Below are 20,695 nucleotides of genomic sequence, written 5' to 3'. Positions count from 1 at the left end.
TTAGACCAGAGGAAAATAAAATAAATGAATAATTTAGGCAATAAAGATGAATAGAAGTGTTTTCCTTACCCTGCTTAAACATATATCTTCTCCTTATGGAACTAATGTTTCTAAGAATGCCTGCTGATACAGCTTTATCATAAATAAGAGCTGATGCTGTGACAGAGCAGCCGTAATTATATTGCAGGTGTAAAGACAACCAAGCTGGCTCTGTAGAAGGTGGGTTTTTTTGACCAGAGTTTCAGTGGAAGATATTGCATCAGTAGGGCACAGCCACCACAAGGCTGAAACTGCTTTCAAGCCTGGACTGACGTCCTTGCACAGAGCCACGCTGAGATTGCAAGTTGGTTTGATACTTGGGAGCTAGAGCCACGCTGAGATTGCAAGTTGGTTTGATGCTCGGGAGCCCCTTCAGTGTAGGCAACCCCTAAACTATAAATGCTAAATTCAGATTTCAAGAGATGAGGTTGTGACTGAGGTAATTCTCAAGTGTTTCACCTTCCTGTTTTCAAGGGACAGGTGATTGCTAACACCGTCAAAATATCAGAAATACTTCGCTGCCCTTCGCTGGGGTACAATCATCTGTCTGGCCGTAGAAACAAAACCGAAAATAACAGACATTATGATGTAGCCAATGGCTCATAGGAAAGCTATTTCAGAATGGAAACCTCACAATAAGAGTATTTAAGATACCAGCGTTATAAGTCTGAATCCAACCCCTGTCTGGTTTTAGCTCTTGGAATTAACTAATTTGAACCAGACTGATGGTTTGTTCCTAACGTGAAAATTTGTTCATGGTTGCAAATCCCACATGAAATCATAGTTGGTTATGGGCCAGGAAGAGAGAAATGTCTATAACTCAGACTCTTCCCTGCACCTGCAAGCTTCATGCTTGCTTTTGGGTCACTCTAAAATATAAACACTCTAGCTAGATTTTGTTAGTAAATTGTTATGTACGCAGTATGAGGATTTAAATGTCTTCAAAGTCATAGCTGAATCTCCTGTACTTTTTAATGATTACAATTTTTCAGCCAGTTAAAGAAATGACAAAATAACTAGGTCATTTCCAGTTGAATCTATTCTCAGATTATTCATGTTTCCCAATTTCTGTAGCTTCTTCAAGTGTTTTTCAAACTAGCATGGAGAACACAAAATCCTTAAGACAGTCTTGTTGATTGTGTGGCAGTCTTCATTGTTATATGGAAGATTTCTTAATGTAAAATAAAATATATTGAAACAATACTTTAAAAAGTACAGCCATTATGAATGCCATAAATCAGTTTGTCTTCCTGTATATTTTGCAAAAATAGGTTGTCCTGTTTATCTCTAGCAGCATTAAGAATCGGGACACACACACTAACAAAATAATTTATCTAAAGTTAAATTCACAGTACGAATTGGGATTTATTTATTTATTTATTGGTAGTGAAACGGCAACTTTAGGTGGATGGTATCGTGTTATAACTAGTGCCTTGGATTTAATCAGATCAGGCCATACTGAAAAATTTCCCCACACCATCTCTGTGCATTGCAGATTGATATTTTAGTCTAATACGCTCTTCTTTTCGTCTCTGTTGCTGCTGGAATTCAAATGCATGTGGAAAAAATTAATATTCCTAAAGTGTTGATAGTCATATAGTATGACTATAAATAGGAAGACGTAATTTCATACAGAAGCAAAATCAAAGTTCTTCTCTCATGGAAAACAACACAAATTCCACACATGAAAGCTACTGCAAACAATAGGCTTGGTGACTCCAAGAATATCATCCTTGCACAGAGCTGAACAGTCGGAAAGGTCTAAAGGTCAATGGTCTCTTATGGAGAATCCTGCTGCTCTATTCCTGGTGTAAGATGGTCACTGGAGAAAGAGAGGCCGACTGTGAAAGGAATGCTTCTCATTAACTTTCAGTCAAGGATTGGAGAAAAATACTTTTTTTTTCCTTGCTAAGTTAAAAGCAAAAAATGTTTTACGTGATCTGGTAAGCTAGTGATGTCACAGCTTAAAGTCTAGTTCACTTCCAGAGAAAGCAGGTTAGGTGTTCTGCTATTAATTTATATAAATAACAGTAAAAAATAAATTTCTGGAAGCTATTGAATTGATGGTAAAGACCTTAATGATTTCATTTGAAATATCATAAGGCTTGAGCACACTAAGAAAGGACAATGTATAGTTAACAAGGTATTGCACTCTTTTCATTAAATATTTCTATACTGCCTATCACTGGTAGTTCCTGCTGGCTCCTGGGACCTAATCTTGCTTTCACTGTAAACTCCTGTTAAACTGAGCGTGTTGTAATATTGGCCTGTTAATCTGATACATTCACAGGTAATATTTTCAAATAATTCATCCATGAAAAGTAAAGAGCAGTCAGGCACATTTATCTAAAGGGGTACCTAGAGAGGGGCCTAGAGGGAAGCTGGAGAGGGACATTTTACAAAGGCGTGTGATGTTAGGACAAAGGCTAATGATTTTATACCAAAAGATGGTAGACTTAGATTAGATGTAAGGAAGAAATCCTTTTCTGTGAGGGTGGAGAGACCCTGGCACAGGTTGCCCAGAGAAGCTGTGGATGCCCCATCCCTGGCAGTGCTCAAGGCCAGGTTGGACGGGGCTTGGAGCAACCTGGGCTGGTGGGAGGTGTCCCTGCCCATGGCAGAGGGTTGGAACCAGATGATCTTTAGGGTCCCTTCCAACACAAACCGTTGCAGAGTTCTATGTTTAACTGAGATCTATATGAACATTTTTGAGTCTATTGTTAGGCTTCAGTTTCTCTAGAAGCAAACACATGCAGGCAAGTTTTTCAGCCTGTAAGTACTTGTCTTGCAGTCTAAGGAACCCTTCCTGAAATCCACAGGCAACTCAAGAATATTGCAGTTTTATGATATATTAGTAACATTTCACTCTGAATAAAGCCTAACCCACTCCTCATACCTATGCTGGCAGATGTCTATTGCTCCAGATAACAACAGCCGGGTCTGACAGGCAGCTGCCAGGCTCAAAAATAGTGCATTTTCTACAGGTTTTGTGGAAATAGATCTCTACAGAAGAGACTGATGGTGAGGAAAGGGACTGCAGGGTGAGCGGCTGTGCATCCTTTGGAGCAGGGGTGGGCTGTCTGCCCCCGAGGCCGCTCCATCAGCCCTTGCTCCTGCTTGGTAGAAGAGAATGGGCTGTGAAATGCAATCTGGAAGAGACTGAGCTTCAGTGGATCCATTGCTGAGGGAGCTGGCTCTTCACTTTGTGGGAAATGATCTACTTTTTTGTTAACTCCTGTAAATTGCCCTTTAGCCTTGACAGGTGTGGTGTAAACATTGAATTAAATGATATGTTATAAATCAAGCATGGAAAAAGAGCTTGCTTTTATTTTCAGCTCAGAGTTGGCATGAATACTTCTGGGTAGCTTTGGAGTGCCTGGGAATGATGAAGCTGTTCACAAAGCAAAATGTACCAAAGTGCAAAGGCATTTTTTGTATTACACCATGAGACAGATTTTCAAACCTGTCTCGAGGACTGAACTTGTTACAGAAAGGCAGGCAGTTCCCAGCTATATAATTTAGTCCCAGTAGAGATCTGTCAGAGCCTGAGACTTCTTGATGAAAGATGAAACACTCTATAAGGAAATGCAATTAAAACAATCAGCCAATGAAACAAAAATCCTCTGAGCTATTCCTTCTTCTTGCTTTCCTTATGCATCCTGTCTCTTCTCTGTTTTGGATAATTGGATTGAAAGCTCTTCAAAATGAGGAACTGTCTACATTTTGTCTCTTGTGTAAGACTAAGATCACTGTTGGTACTTTAGAAAATACATTAATATTGGGCATTTGTCTTTACTGCCACTGACTGAGATATTTGGCCTAAAGATGAATAAAGCAATACCAGCATGAATTGACAGCACATAACATTTTCTCCTGAGGGATTTTAAGTTGTTATGAGCTTGGGAAATTTCATATGTTTTGCCAGTTTGTGCAAAGTTAGACATGGCCAGGATGAGAGTGTCAGGAATGTAGCGTCATGACATTTAGGGGAGTGGTTAAAAGTGTAGATGTAAGTGGGAATCAGGTACAGAGCACTGAGTGAGCTCTTTGACAAAGCTCCAGCTGCTGTGGCAAGAGCGAGATCACAGTCCCAGCTGTTGGGCAGGCAGTGAGGAGGGGTGGTTTGGGGCTGGAGGTGTTGGAAATGTGGCTCCATGACTGGTGCTTGGCTCCTGTCTCTGTCACAGCCCGTTGTGCAGCTTACACTTGACTGCAGAAAAAAATCTGTCCTCCACCCAAACCCAGAAGGAATACAGCCACAGCAGTACAAAACCTAGTCTAACCTAGCAAGCACCTCATCTAAATAATGACACTGCTTGCCACCTCTGCCCCACACGGACTTTCCAATTGCAGCGGGTGTTGGCTTCAGGGTCTCTAAATTGCCCCCTGTTGCACAAATTAGGTGCTCCCAAAGTGTATCTCTGTGCTTTTGGTCACCTCCTGTGAAAGAAAGTGGGGTTTCCCCACCTCACCGTGCTATTTTGAGGATAAGTATGCTAAGCACTATGAGGGGCTGAAATACTGTGGTGGTTGGGGTCATTATAGAGAAGGAGAATTTCCTGATAATCATGAACTAGATTCTTTCCAGCGTCTTATCTTCCAAAGCCAGAGCTCCGGGCTCTAGTTTGCTGCACTGCTGGCTAGCTGCTAAAGCATCTGCTTTTCTTTCTTTCTTTCTTCAATGCTTTGCACAACTTGGAGCTTGGAGACGCTGCCCCTCGTTTCAAAAGTGCCCTCTTTCTGCTTAGTCATTGCCTCTGCGGAGCTTGGCTGCCCGGCCTCCCAGACCTCTGTAAGAGATGCTGTTGTGCAATGTGAGGGACAGTGATTGAAGTTTCCGGAATAGATTTTAATTAGAAACATAACTTCGTACAGTAGTTTGGAATGAGTACAGGGTGGAGGAAAAAAAAACCCCAAAACCAAAAAAACCAATAAATCAGCACAAGAGATGAAAAAAGAAAATGCCAAAAATGGAGGAATATAAAAGGCCATTTTACTGGCATTTTGTACCGAAAGCACTTGGCAGGAAATGTTGTGCATATCCTTGAAAAACCAAAGCATATAGCAAGAAGTAATAACTACCTGGGACCCTCAAAAAGCCAGATCCTCAGCTGGTGTAAATCAACACTGCTTCGCTGGTTCTGGGAGCTGCCATTCCCCATTGACTTCAGCGGTGCTGTGCTCATTTATACCAGCTGAGGACCCCAGCCAGTTTGGCACGATTGAAATGCAGCAATTTGGAATGCTTGTTTGTTTTGTGTTGGTTTTGGTTTGTGTTTTTTTTTTTTTAATTGAATTTTAATCAATCTTTTGTTTTGTAGATTGCCCTCCACTTGGTCTAGAGACATTAAAAATTACTGACTTCCAGCTCCATGCCTCTACAGCAAAGCGGTATGGCCTTGGGGCCCACAGAGGAAGGCTTAATATTCAGGTAACATCAATTTTTCTCCTAAGTGGGAGAATGGCTTAAGGTTGTCCTGTTGCATAAAGAGACTCAACGGATGGTTATCAGTTCTGACTACTTTGTCAGCTCATGTAATTCAAATGAAGGGGAAACGCTGGAATTACAGAAAGAAATAAGCTTGATGGATAACCTTTAGATTCACGGGGCTTAGTTAGAAAAGAACTCCAAACTTAGTTTCCTGAGGGTGCAAATCCAAACAGACCTCTCTGAGCAAGCGAAGGAGAGGGCAGAGCTGCTCCCATCCCGGCTGCAGACACCACCCCAGCTCCCTTAGCTATCAGCCTGGAATGAAGCAGCAGCAAGTTGCTTTTTTTAGTTGTTTGATTGTAGTTAATGACGATGGCTAATTGAAGGTGTGGTTTCAAGGGAAGTACTTGCCCTAAGGCAGTTTTTCAGGGGCGATGATTATACTACCAAAACATGCTTCAGTTCTAAAATCACTAGCGTACAATCTGCTTTAGCTTCTTTTATTTAATATTAAGGATATGCATAGGTGCCTTGCAGAATAAATCCTGTTTTCCCATTTCCTGTGTTTCGGTTTTCTACTTTCAGTGCTGCTTTCTGAACTAGAGTCTTTCCCAGTGTGAAAATATTACTTTTGCATAATAGAGTACATTTAAAACTCGAAGTCATAAACAGGACACTAGCACCAAGTCAACAAGGAAAAATGTCAAGTTTATTTATTTATTAGTTACCTTTCATTATTGAACCTCCTACTAGATTCAAAATTTTTTTCCCTCCAGCTGAAGGGGTTTACTAGTTAATGAACTAAGACTGATGAAAGTCTGAGCTCTAATGACCATGCAATTTCCCGTGATGCCCTCTGCAGCGTCATGATGGGCAGCTACTGGAAGGAGGGACCAATGTTGGTTAAAATCAACTTTGCCTTCAGCTTTTTCTTATGTCCCTTCTCTGGAAGCTTCTCTATGGGGAAAAAAATACCTTTATCTGCTTATTTTATGAGTTAAAGTTGGTCAGAGAGCTTGGTGAACCTTTTTGCTATGCAGCCACCCAAACAACAGGTGGAGGGGAGGGGCAGGAGACCAGCCCAGTGGTAGGAAGGGGCTCTTCCCTTCCCGGCTGGTGTGCAGGTACTGAGGGTTAGAAGCAATGTGAGGTCTTGCCTGCAGCCTTCACATTCAATTTCTTCTGAGATCCAAGTGAGGTAGTTTTCTTCTTTACTTCGTATTCTCTGCTAGGGAAAAAAATCCTCATGAATGCAAAAATGGTATGCAGGTGACATTCAGGTGGGTTTTGTATAAGTGTTTAATTATTTTATTAGAGTTTTGTTTATACAGGGTCATAAGACCAAGAACTGTGGTGCACACCTCTGATTTCTCCTTTGGCTGTGGTTCTGTGTTTTTCGTGCTGGTGTTAAAGTCCAATTCATGTAACCATGTGAATGACCACGTTGGTTTAGACGAGGAGTCCATCAAATCCAGTGTCGTGTTATCAGCAGAACACTGCATTAAAATAAATAGAAAAGTGTAAGAGACTTAGCTATGTGTGGTGCTTCCCTCAAATACAGTCCAGAACTTCCAGCAGAAGCCAAGGGGGAGAAAGCAGAAGTGAGTTGCTACTGGGCTCTTCCTGAAAGCTCCTGGGGCTCGGATTAGACCAAATGTGTTTCCTTTGGTGTCCTGTCTCCTAGAACCTCAGAACCCAAATTCCTCCCATTCTACCTTCACCTCTTGGGTAGCAGCCATGCCTGGGTCCTTGTTATAACCATAATGCTTCTGTCAGTTCTGTGGCAGGGTTGTTTGGTTTTGTTTTGGTTTTTTTTTGCATTTATTGTGAGAATCAGCTCTTCTCTGCTGCGTGGGGGCTGGGGTGCCCTCCCTGGGGTGCCGTGTAGAGTCTTGGGTGAAAGGACCTTTTGTCTAGTACAAATTGGGTTTTCAGTCTTCTCTGTTCAAAAGATGGTGCTTTTTATCCTTCTGAACAAAGGCTTCACAATGTCATGCTTCTGCTCGATACAGATTTTCGTGGTGGCATTTTCCTGAGCTGTACAAATTCATTGTGAATTGATTCTCCTTATTATCCAAAAGCTGCTTTTGCTCATTTCTGGTTCAGGGACTTACCTTATCCCAGAACTGTGGGTACAAATAACCCAACAGCACCTGGCTTACAGCAGAGTGACTTCTCTCATCTACTTTTCCTCTTTAAATGTAGCCTTTTTTCTCTGCTACATATTTATCTCTAATATGGATTTCTAGTAATCCTCAAATTAAAAGCTTTTACCCTTAGTGGAACCTTATCTGTACACTACAGATGCTGTAATTTCCTAAACCCCTTGACCCCTTTGAGTTACCACTTTGACTGGCCGTATTAAAACTATGGGCTTCCATTTATTTTTCTTTAGATACTGATTCCTTTGAGATTACCTTAAAATTAATAGCACTTTAAAATCTTCCAAAGCCACTATGAATGTGCAGATCTCTTCTCTGTCACCTGGGTTTCAGTGCTGAATTTTACTTTGCATGAAGGCTTCCAAATTTCGGTAATATTTAGAAGACACGGGCTTATAGCCACTAACAGGTACTCCGTGGGACTGATGTGTCAGATGGGTAATGAGGTCCCTGGTGATTTTTGTTGGTAGATTTCCGCAGAAGGCACTGGTATTTAAGCAGCTGTGTTTTCATACTATTTTGCACTGCACGGGAAGAAAAATACTTGGCCCAAGTCTGACTTTGAGAGTCCTAGGTACTGCTGAAGTTTCGCTGGAGCACTATGCTAAATGTAAGGTCATGAGCAATTTTAAGGGCTGCTGCCCTTGTGCTATGGCCGGGGTATCACCCCAGTGCCATCATGGTGTTTCACAGAACAGAATCATCCAGGTTGGAAAAGACCCTTGGGATCATCGTGTCCAACCATTAACCCTACTTACAAGTTGACCCCTAGACCATATCACGCAAGACCACATCCAAGCGATGCTTAAACACATCCAGGGATGGCGACTCAACCACCTCCCTGGGCATCCTATTCCAATATCCCACTATATGTGTGACTGTTGTGCTCCCCCTCGGACAGAAGACCAAACCCACTCTCTTCTCAACCACCTCATCTGACGTGAAGTCAGCTGAGAAGCTCAGGGCTCACCCCAGGTAACTAGCATTTTTGGGATTCGCAGGGAATTTGCAGAAAAATGATGTTTTTCAAAGGTTTCTGGGTTTTGTGTTTTTTGTTTTTTTTTTCTTTTCTGGTTTGGATTATTTGAAGCGTATGAAAGTGGTCAATTTTTCAAAGGTTTCTGGGTTTTGTGTTTTTTTTTTTTTTTCTTTCCTGGTTTGGATTATTTGAAGCGTATGAAATTGGTCAGGTGGTGTATGCTTTGTTCCAAAGAAGGACAGGCTTACCAGGACTGGTAAGACCTTCCAGGATCCACTCCTCTTGCAGCCTTGCACTGTGTGGGACCTGATTTTGCTCCCAGTCTTGTACGAATGTGGTGATGAAGCTGGGACCTCCCGAGGGCAGGAGCAATGTTACTAGAGTCCTATATACTGGAGATCTAGCCTGCAACCGCAGTAGTGGCACAACTAGTAGTAATTTAACATCATCAGGAAAAATCATAGCCTAAAATAATATTCATTGAGGTGCTCTGCCTGCAGGGATAAAAGTCATTGGTATTTGTCACTTGTGCAGTAATTAGCAGTGGTTAGAACCCAAAATAATCAGTCAAATTGTGTTTCTTCTCCTTCCTCGTTTTGTTTGCTGGAGAAATCTAAAGAACGCTGAAGATTTAATCAAGTAATGCAATCAGGTCTATGCAGATAAGCAGGTCGTGTTGCTTTTTGTCTTTTCAATTCTTTGTTTCACTAGTTCCTTTTGAAAAGCTCCGTTATCAAAATATGAGCAAAAGACAAAATTATTGAAGTTTGACTTTGAGCCCCTGTGCTTTAACTCTGCTCTTCTCTAATGGCAGTGGTTGCTATAAATACCTATGATGAGTAATGCTTTTTTTTTCTTCCAAACATCCTACAGCAAAATAATGTTTGTGATAACCTCACTGGGAATGGAGAAAAATTTAAGCAGAAGTGGTTCGATATTAGGTGTATTTTTACTGCTGCTCTGGCTGACTTGCGGCAGAAGTCTGAAATTTCTTTCTTCATCTGAATATATTTAGGCTGTAATATAGAATCATAGAATGTAATATCTTTCTCCTCATTACAGAATAAGGCTTTTGCAACAGTGGTAATGTGAGCAAGTGTTTATTCTGTCTTGCATGTGTCTAACTCAGAAGAGAAACGTGAATTAAAATCAGAAGTCATATAATTTGTAAGAGGATCATAACCCTTTGATTTCCCTTCATCTTAGCTTCTGGGTACATAATAAGCAGTTGATTTGGTTTATTTGAATTACAGTTTTCAAGATTCACATATACAGATAGCTTATTCAGGAGTGACAGAAAAAAGGCTCGTTTCTTACATAAAAAAGGTGGTTTTTTCATAAGATACTGCATATTGAGAAATGTTTTTGCATTTGGCTGCAAGTGAAACGTAAGCTGGGTTAGACTTTGACTTATTCTTGAAAATTCAGTGAAGTAAAAAGGAGCTGGTTTTAAGTCCTAGTACTTACTTACAGTTTTCATTACCTCCTTCATGCTTAAAGTTATCCATGTCATTACATGAATCCATTATCTATGTAAATTCAATATACAGTTTTTAAATTCAAGAAAACATCTTACTGAGAAAAGTTATCTTTATATCCTTTTATTTGATTACAATTGTTCTCATCTTTCGGGAATGATTTTTTTTTTTTCCAAATAAAATTAATAGCAATTTTAACTACTAAATATTTGTTTGAGTTTAGAAGTTGTTGGGTTTTTTTAATAGAAACAATATTTTGAAGCGGCCATAGGGCAAATTCCAAACTTCAAGCAGTTTAAGAAAAAAGTAGAGACTTGAAGCTCGAAAAGAGAAGATTTAGCAAAATTTTATTCAGATATATTTCCTTTAGAAATATTTCTAATAACTTCTCATTGATTGAACTCCTCTTTTTCACGTAGTACTCTGTGCTAGTTCTACACAGGCTCCTGCTTCTTTTTACTTCGTAAAAATATTCATTTGAGCTTCAGAGAAGCTGCGGTCAGGAATTAAGAGAGAAGAATGCAGTGGCAGCACAGGTTTTTTTTCTTTTTTTTTCTCCTTTCTTTCTCCGTTCTCCTTTATTTCTCCTTTTCTTCTTTCTTTTTTTTTTTCTTTCTTCTCTTCTAGGCTCTTTTTACCCCTATTTAAGGCTAAAGTAGTTTAAGCTATGTGTTATTGTAGGCATGTCCTGCAGACTCTCCATATTTGATATACAACTTAAACATATGCTTAGTTTTAAGTCCATTTTAAACCATGGAGATGTGAGCAGGGTTTTGTTTGTTTTGAGGTTTTTTTTGCAAATAAGCTCTTCTTTCTTCTGCTTCCCTCTCCTCACTGCAACGTGGAGGAGAGGTTCATACCCTGATGAGCACCACACCAACAGGAAATATCCTCAGTCTGAGTGAGGACCAAGGATCCAAGCTGAAGCAATGAGAGATGTGGGTACTTGATCTGCAGAAATTGGTGGAATTCATCAGTGCGAAAGGGATTAGCATGACGCTGGTTCAAGGTGTTCTGCAGAGTTTAACACTTCTTGGCAAGCATTGGTTTTAAACCCTAAGGCTGCTCCAGATCCCGTATTTTTTTAAAATACATTGATACCTTCCCTTGAAAAAGGTTATAACTCAGGTCAGTGGTTGTATTTACGTTTTCAAGTTTTCCCATTGTTCAGTTCTCCTTGAAGAATTTGTCTTCCATTCTTAATAGAATTTTTCTCTGTATCTTGTACTTCAACTTTTATACCAGCTTCGCTTTAAAATATCAGAGTAAATACATAGAAGTGGGTGGCTTAATGTAATTTTGGTGGATACAGTAAAACAAGTAATTTTTAAGCTGTGATTTTTTATTTACCTGTGTACACCTGAGAAAGTGAGAAGTTTTAGGAGTTGAATCTGTGTCTGTGTTTTGCTGCACTTCCTTCACATGTTCATCCCTTTTCTGTATGAGCCTGGGGACAACTGCATCCTCTGAATTACACCCACTCAATGCCCTTTTTTTGGCACAGAATGGTCTGTAAAAATGGAGGTAGACAGATATGTCGGTCTCTGCCACTGTCACTCACCTCTGGCTGTAATATCTGCTAAAGCTGCTTAGTGGGAGGTGTAAGTGCCAGTTGTGTTCTTGGGTCATTTATGCTTTACACTCCCCAACTGAAAATATAGCACTGAGTATCAAGCAGCTCTCTATACCAGAGCTTTAAGATCTGTCTTTAATACCAATTTACAGAGTTTTCCAGCCTATTCATTTATATTTGGGAAATATTTAAGGATATCAATTCTTGGAATTTCACGGATGGTGGTGGCAAATCCACATTAAACACAAATGAAATATCCTGAAAATATGTGTAGCCTCAGATTGTATGGAAGACTCTCGTGTTCTCTGATGGCAGTAGCCAGCTCGGTGCCAAAGACTTCCTGGGCTTTAGTAATAAGATAAACATCTAAAGACCTCGAACGCCGTATTTCTTTAAATGCTATTTCAGATGTATTTGGAATGCAGCTTACTCAAAATACCTCGAAGCTATTTCTCTGAAAATGTTGAGAAGGCTGTTTGTGGTGGTTTTGGCAGCATAAATTGTGATGTAGATTGGTACACAGGCTGGAGGACAGTTGACCATTCCTGAATCTTTAACCTTTAACACCTGAGTGATCAAAATTAAAGACTCTGGGGCTGAAAATTGGTGGGAAGTAATAGTACTGCTTCCATATGTCCTGCACTCTCCTCTGCTGCTGTGGGTGAAGGGAGGTTGCCCCAGCACCAACCATTATTTTACATGAGTTGGATCTGGCTTTTTAGTACTTTCACAACTCTGAAGAGCGTAATTTGCTCTGGATAAAGGCTCTGTCAGGCCACAAGCACAGACAGGTGGACCGAACTGAAGCTCTCTATGTTTTCAAGCTCCAACTTCAGTTTATATGTAACAGTTTTTAAAGGGACTTTGCAGAATTTCCCTTCCCTCTTCAAGTAAGAAAATATTTTGGTCACTCAATATAGCTGTTGAGAGTGACAGTCTTGGGGGTCTTAGAGCCAAAGAAGTAAGTAAAATGAATAATGACTTCATGTTTTCTTTTCTTTTTTTTTTTTCCTGTCGAAGACTTTCAGTTTCTTGCTTCTGATTTGTGAAGACAGTTTTGCCTTCTTTTCAGGCAGGTGTTAACGAAAATGATTTTTATGATGGTGCTTGGTGTGCAGGAAGAAATGACCCATTTCAGTGGATTGAAGTAGATGCTCGAAGGCTGACAAAATTCACTGGAGTCATCACACAAGGAAGAAACTCTCTCTGGTCGTAAGTAAATGCCTACTTTTCTCCGCGATATTCTGAGCTCTCAGACCAAGGAATTCATGTTGTGTCATGTATTGGTCCTCAAAGGAAAAAAGAAAGAATGGAAGGGCTGTGTGTGGTATCACATAATTGAATGGGGGAATGGTAAAAATGCTTTTATATGATGTAAAATGCAAGATTAGAGTTAGCAAACTTCTATAATTAACTATGTCTGGTAAAGAAAGCATCAGGATTCCCTCAGATTGTATGTCTTTATCCTCACCTTGCTTGTGTTAAACTTCTCAATTATTTTCCAATATTTAACTTGATTAGTTTATAATCTTAAAGAATCTTTGGGATTTCCTTATACACAAGGAATCACCAAACAATAGGTAAAAAGCCAAACCCACATAGTTTTAAATGAGCACTTAAAGCAAATTTTATACCTTGTTGTCTGGAAGAATTTATAACAACTCAGTATGTGTTGACCAGGACTGTTGTGCATCTACTCATTTGTGACTGGCTTCTGTGTGCAGATGCCCAAATTGCTGTATTACTATACGTGAAAATTGTTTATGAGGAATACAGTAATCAGCTGGTATAAATAGGAGCTGGAGATGATGGTTTATTTTCTTCCTGATCTTTACAGTGTTTGTTCAGTCTCTTAATTTCCTGTTGAATCTTCCTGCATTATGTGAGCAAATAATCCCACTTGTGTTGCTATAGACCTTTTGACCAAGTATACAGGAGATGCTCAGCCTTAGATTTGTTCTGGGCGGGTCTCTAACTTAAGAAAATGAATGTGCCATATAATAAAAGGCTTACAGGAAAAATACAACTATATGTAAGAAAAGAGAAAGAGTCTTTTCCTCCTTCTATAATTAAATTTTAGGGGTTTTTAAATTTCTTTTTTAATGTTGCTGTGGGAATAGGGGCCTTTTTGACAATAAGGTTTCTATATTTATTCCACATTGTTCTATGTTAGGTAGGTAATTACAGTAGCAAAGTCTTTTCTATATTCATAATCTTGATATTGCTGTTCCTGTCAAAGCCAGTGCTGCATTGCTTCATCTTGTCAAATTGCTGGTTTTAGTTCAGCTCTATTGTGAGTTTACAACAGGAGTTGACGCTGTATTTACAATTGATATTTAAGTTGTCTTTTTTGCTTCGGTTTGATTTTCAGATTCCCGATTCTTGCTTTTGCCCTCTTGTCACATGCAGAGTTGGGGGACAGAACCCTGAGGGTCTGCACAAAGAGCAGTGTTGGTGATAGTAGAGCAGGTCTAGGCTTCTCCTGGATTATTACTCAGATTTGTGGAGAAATGGGCACATTTCTCCTTCTTTTAGGAGCTAAGATAGTTTCAACTGGACCAGCTGACCTGTGGGGCAGGCTAATGTCTCCTGGAAAATGTTCTCCCCCCATCATGTAGGGGTCAGAAAGTGGGGAGAAAGTTCCACAAAGATGTGACCTTCTTCCCTACATTCAGCTTGCACACAAGGGACTGCTGTGGAGGTGGCTTTTCTTGTGAGAATGTGATGGCTTCTGTCTCACTTGGTGTCACTTGATCCAGCCTTGGCTGTGGGATTGGCTTCCCTGGAGTCCACCTCATTTTATCTCTCCACACATCAGATTGAATAGATAAAGTCAGTGTAGCTGAAGCTCTGCTTCTTCCTGTGCAAGTCCTCAGATTTTAAAAATATTTCAAAATTTCAAAATAACTCGGTAATCCCTGAGGTACCAAAGTAGACATTTACGCTTTCAAAAGAGTTTAGGCTGATGTGTACAGCCCTCATCTGGGTGAAGAGTGGTGTCCTGGGTTTTCCAGAGTCTCAGCATCTGGGAACTTCTATCCAGGAAGGTGGCAGATGCTGCTGTCTGAATTAATCCTGCTGTTGCCTAGGAAAGGTGTGTTTCACAGTGTGACTTTCTGCCTTGATTCCTCCAGCAGTCAACAAAGAGAGAAGAAAGGAAAAATGAAATGCTGGTGTGGAGAAGAGCTATGAAAAAGGAAATTGAGTTCAGACAATAGTAGAGACCCTGAGCTTGGAGCAGAAGTTGCCTTAGGGTAGGCTCCAGAGGCACTGGTGGAAACTTTGGTGCTTGTAGCAGTGACAAGAGATGATGACCTGACCACAGTCATAGTTCTTGCATGCAGTGAGTTGCCTTTTGTAAGCCAGACTAGGAGAAACAAGCTGCTAGGATTTTTACTGGTGTGGGCAGGTTCTTCTGTGACTGTTTTGCTGTAATTGGCACTGGCAATGAAGGAGACTCATTACCCTCCTTCTCTTATGCTTAGCTACTGACTGTGATGGTATTAAAAAGGACATGAAAGTTCATACAAAAAGATGCCATTCTGTTACCTGAGGCACTTTCGCAACTTCATGAAGTTATATGACAAGAGTATGGTGCTTTCATAACTAACAGAAATGTATGAAAACACGGAGAACAAGCTTATTTCAGGTAGGAGAGCCAAAAACATCGCTCTGATCTGTGTTGCATTAGAAACAAAAACCTGCCAAGCTTGTGAGCCAAGGTAAGATTTTTATCAAAGCCTTGGAGACTTTCCCAGAATTATATATGTATGTGTATACATATATATATGTAAAAAAATCAAGACACTAAGGTATATGCTAAGTTCACCAATGTTATTATATGATAGTGATAGTCAGAAAAGCAACCTTTTTTTCTCTTTTCGTTTTGAACAAGAGACTTAAAGTGGAAAAATTTACTTAACTGGAAGTCCTCTCTGAGCCTCTGCCTTCATGAGTTTTCTACCTGTCCTGGTTCCATTAGCTTCCTGCTGCTTATTTAATGAGTATGTGTAAAATGACAAGGGAGGGCAGGCAAGGACACCCCACTGAAACCTGCATCAAATAACTTTGTCTCTCACTGCAGTGGTTAAAATTATTAGCAGCCTGGGCTTTTATTCTGCTTGTATGTTTGATGCTGTAACCAGAGCTGGTGGTGAAAGGAACCCTTTGCTCCTTTACAGCAGCCCTAACAACTACTTTGGTTTTGCTGATGGTCCACTCTACACAGATACTCCAATCCAGCCTTGCTTACTGGCTTTTTTTGAGCTTTACAATGATGAACTGAAGGTTACACTTGACACCATGCAAAGAATGGGTCTGCCACTTTCTGTATGCTCCACCTCAGTTATTCCCCTCCCAGTCTCACTTAGAAAGTTGCTATTTCCTGCCTCTCTTCCCCTGCGGGCTGTGGCTCTTCTTGCCTGTCCAGGGCTCTTGTGCTTGGGACATGAGAGCTCTGAGGAGGACAAGGCCAAGGTGCAGAAACAGCCCTTGAAAGCATAGATGAACTGACTAGAGAAAGAAGGAAACTGTACTTGGTTAGTGAGGAATACTTGAATTGTTTAGTAATTTCCTTTTTAAGGAGAAAACCACTTCTGAGTCAAATTTTGTGCTCAGACTGCCTGGCTGTGAATTCCATGACAGTCATATGGAATCAAATTTTTCTGCTTTTTTTTCTTTTTTTCTTTTTTTCTTTTTTTTTTTTTTTTTAACTCCTGTAACAAGCAAAAGTGGGCTTTAAGTAAAAAGTCCTGAATTTGAGGAGTCCATTCCTTTGCCAGTCAAAGCAAGCATGTAGGCTCAGGGGCTGTTGCTGTTCAGGCATGTCAGTCATCTTAGGGAAACCTGCAGTCATGGCAAAGCACTCTTTTACCATCCTAAATGGCAAATTCTACATAGATTATCCAGAAGAACTGCAGGCGTTGAATTCGACAGATAAAGCGGGGCTCAGGTGCAAGAACCGGGATTTCTTTTTGATGTTTACACTGAAGATACCTGAAACTTGAAGTGCCACAAAGTGTAGGTTGATACAAATAAAAGCTGACACCTTGGGCAGAATATCAGTTTCTTTGTAGGAACGGAAGACATTTGTATCAGTGCCTCTGGGCAGCTACCACACTACTTTCTGAATATGGTCGATAGACACCAGAGACATCTCTTTGGAGAGCTTGTTTGTTTCTCTTCTTGGGCTAGGGAAGGTTGTGCAAGCGATGTGACCTTTTGGAAAGGCGTGTGACATCTCCTCTGAGAGGTGCGTGGTGACATAGCTGGGCTACAAGAGGGTTTATGGCTGAATATTTGGGGGAGAAACAGAGTACGTGATTCTTTATACTGCTGCCAATGCATCTTTGAGTTTTATGACCCAACTGCTCAAGACTGAGTAGGACACTGGAAGCAACATTGTGGAATTGTGCCATATTTTTGAAGAAATGATGTGATAGTTTAAAATATGTGCTCTCTTGACAGAGGCAAAGAAAGCATTAATCACTCTTAGCAGTTTGGCAGGAAGCTAAAAAACACGGGAAACATGTTTCCCACAACCCAGAATAGCTTTTGATAGCTCAGCATCACCTTTGGTATCAAGAGAAAACCCACAGGTCTAAACAGCCAGTGTGTACTGATTGTAATATAAAGCTTGAGACAGTTGTGGAGGGTGTTTTGTTTTTTTTAGAAGAGGATGCAACGTTTCAGTGAATGAGAAGTATTTGTGACTTGATGCATTTTCTTAAAATTACCATTTCAACCATGTGAAATTATGCATTATCACCACACATCATGAAATAACAAAATGACAATAAGAAGACGCAGAAATGAAGAAATCTGTGCAGAACGCTGAAATTCCAAAGCAAAATTCTGAAAATTTTAAGGAAAAATAATCAAAATGGACTTAATTCAAAATATATATTTTTAAGTCCATTCAGCTTCATGAAAATATTGAAGATTTTTCTACTTTTATGTGAGATATTTGTATTTAAGAAGAAAAACTAAAGGTGGGGGAAGTTTTCAAAGCCTGATTTCAGTAGAGGTTAGTCTACATGTCTTGCAAACCTTCAACAGCACTTAAAAGGTTAGGAGGTTAGAGGAGACAACAAATTGATGGGCTTACTGGCTGGAAGGAACAATTACAATGACTTAGACGTATTGCTTGCTTCTAAACTGACACACTTTTAAACTGGTTGCTTCTGTTCATCACTGTTGAAGCTGTGTTTTAACTAGAAGCTAGAGCATTACATGCTCCCTACTGTGTCCCTTGTTTGATTTCCTTGTGCTCCTCCTAGGGACAGCAAATTACAACTATCCAGAAGATTTGATTTTGTGTCTGCCTTTTGCTAAAGGCAAGATATTTGTAATTGAACAGGGGAATAATTTTGCATTTTTTTTTATAGTACACCCTCATCCTCAGCCTTCTGTATGTGCAGAGTAATACTTCATGATCCCGCAGCATCCTTTTTGACAAACCATCTCAAGGGAATTGTAGGTCTATAGCAAGCTGGATACCTTCCAATAATATAGCTGAGGATAAATTTAGGTCAGTGCAATTTACTTGCTTCTAATTTTGGTGGTACAGCATTTTGTTCTTTAGTCACAAAATGAATGTGCTGCCCCAAAATTTAATTTATTGCTGCATTCACTGGCAGTTCCTCAGGAGCTGAGATTTGCCTTTATGGATGGTCTGTATGTGAGAACTGCAAGGTGATAAACTTTCTTGCTTGCAAATGATTAAAATCCTTGTTTCTTCCCTGGTTTCTCAGCCTTTTATGTTAGTAAAACCAAGGTCTCGGTAGTGAGGTTGGTTTCATGAAGAGATAATCGTGTGAACATCTTCAATATTAGTGGTAGTCCTTTCAGGGTAGCTACTTTAACGTTCAGGACAGAGTAGTGCTTACTCATAGGTATTTGAGTTGTTGCTGCAGATACCTAAGAAAACAGAATTTTGCAGTGTACACATGAAGAAGGGGCAAAATACTACAGCAATGTAACGCTGTTTTTGAAAACATAGTAGAATAAACTCAATCCTGTCCAGCTGGCAATAACAAGAGGCATAGCTGGCATTGACTTACAGAGCAGTTCCTCTTATCCCCACGTAGAGGCTGTTAAAACACACCCTGATAAAACTTCAGCAAATGCAATAAAAATGTCTCGGTGTTTTATTCAAATTATATAATAAAATATAAGCAGCTTCTGGGTCCTGACTTGAATTGTTATGGTGCATTAAATTAGTGCAAGCTGTTATTTGTCCTGACTGGGTGACAGGACTGCAAAAATTATTAGAGCTTCTCCAAAGTCAGATTCTCATGGAGTGAATTGTTCCAAATCCAGTGAAATAATATGAATTACGTTGATGGGAGTTATTAACCAAGCTGAATTCAGTGGAGGAAAACCTCCCTTGATGTATTAATGTTACGTATTATACTAGTGTTTATGGTTGGTTTTCTTAATAAGTTATATTTTCCATTAATTCTGGCTTGGTGGAGCCATCTCATGGGCTTTCATTTGCAGCAGCATGGAGTCAGCCTTTGGCAGCTTCAGCCTCCAGTGCTTTCCACCTATTTGCCTGAATTGAATCCCTGTGACACGTTCATCTGCTACCTCAATTCTTGTGCCCCACACAGGGTTTGGTACAACGTTCATCACTGCTGATGAACACTCACCATCCACTCCTGGTGCTGAGGACCTGGACTTGTGACCAGCTCAGATGATCCCGTGTAGGTGAAGTTCTGACAGCACAACCAGAAATGTATTTATAATTTCATAGTTTCGACCAAAGAAAAAAGTGAAAACTGATGATGTTCTGTTGCAGGTATAATTTGTCATGGTGCTCTTGCTCCAGTTATGACTCTTGTCAAGGATCTGTTGAATCACTGTGCAGCACTGGGAGGGAGTAGGTCACCACCCTCCCCATGGACAGTTCGAAATCAAATGAGTCAAAGCCTTTAGGAGAGTGAAACATCAAATGAATACAGGCATCTGCTGCAATCCATTACTTGCTGTTGTTAATTTGTATGTTTTCCAAGTGTGTTATGACTTGTTACAATGAGAATGATTGGGAAGGGGTGTGATTATCTAGGGAACATCAGAAATAGCGTGGCTAGCAGTGATCATCACTCTGTACTTGGCACTAGTGAGGATGCACCTCAAATCCTGTGTTTAGTTTTGGGACCTTCATGACAAGAAGGATGTTGAGGTGCTGGAGCGTTTCCAAAGAAGGGCAATGAAGCTAATGAAGGGTCTGGAGAACAAATCTGATGAGGAGAGACCTTAGCACTCTCTAGAACTACCTGAAAGGAGGTTGTTGTGTGGTGGAGGTCAGTCTCTTCCCCCAAGCAAAAAGTGATAAGACAGGAAGAAATGGCCTGAAGAAGAAACAGGAGAGGTTTCAGTTGGATATTAGGAAAAACTTCTTCATGAAAAAGGTTGTTAAGCACTGGAACAGGCTGCCCTGGGAAGTGGTGGAGTCACCGTCCCTAGAGTTGGTTAAAAAACATGTAGATGTGGTGCTTAGGGACATGGTTTAGTAGTGGACCTGGCAGTACTTTCTTAACGATTGGACTCAATGGCCTTAAAAGTCTTTTCCAACCTAAAGGATTCTGTGATCAGAATCTTCCCCCTCCACCCACGTCCTGTGCAGCTCTTTCAAGGCATCATCCATCCTGCCCACACCAAGCAGCACTTGGCCACATCTTTGTGTGCACTTTGACCTGAGCCCCTTCAGCCCCGCTTGAAATACGCTCACAGCTGTGCATGCAAATGGCAGCATTTTCTAGTTTCTGTCAGAGCTTTTCATTTTCCACTGCTTTAATATTCACGGGAAGGAGACAAAAAGACATAGTGAGGCAGTGCCAATATAGTTCAGATTTTTCTCCTCAAATAGGTTACTGACTTTCAAAGGTGTGACAGGCACAAAGAAGAATGGAAAAATAAAAATGTCACAAAAGGAGGTTTAGAAGAAAAGGAATCAGAGCTTGGTTCTCTTTAGCAGATACAGAAGATATGAAAGGGGAAAGTCTGGTGTAGGAGGAATTTCAAACACTT

At 40.3% G+C, this 20,695-nt stretch overlaps 1 protein-coding gene across 1 annotated transcript in view; it reads left to right on the top strand.

The window, feature by feature from the left end:
• Nucleotides 1–5,360: 5,360 nt before the first annotated feature.
• The window catches only part of CPXM2 (carboxypeptidase X (M14 family), member 2), a gene marked incomplete at its 5' end in the record, with an annotated part of 48,828 nt that continues 33,493 nt past the window's right edge, over nt 5,361–20,695 (top strand). Inside the window, 2 exons of the mRNA XM_009868087.1 lie at nt 5,361–5,470; nt 12,735–12,874. Coding sequence (XP_009866389.1) covers nt 5,361–5,470; nt 12,735–12,874 — 250 coding nt within the window. The remainder of the gene's footprint in view (nt 5,471–12,734; nt 12,875–20,695) is intronic.

The sequence above is a fragment of the Apaloderma vittatum genome, unplaced genomic scaffold (assembly GCF_000703405.1).
Source record: "Apaloderma vittatum isolate BGI_N311 unplaced genomic scaffold, ASM70340v1 scaffold5570, whole genome shotgun sequence".
Lineage (NCBI taxonomy): Eukaryota > Metazoa > Chordata > Aves > Trogoniformes > Trogonidae > Apaloderma > Apaloderma vittatum.
This window is presented reverse-complemented; position numbering and strand designations above follow the sequence as displayed.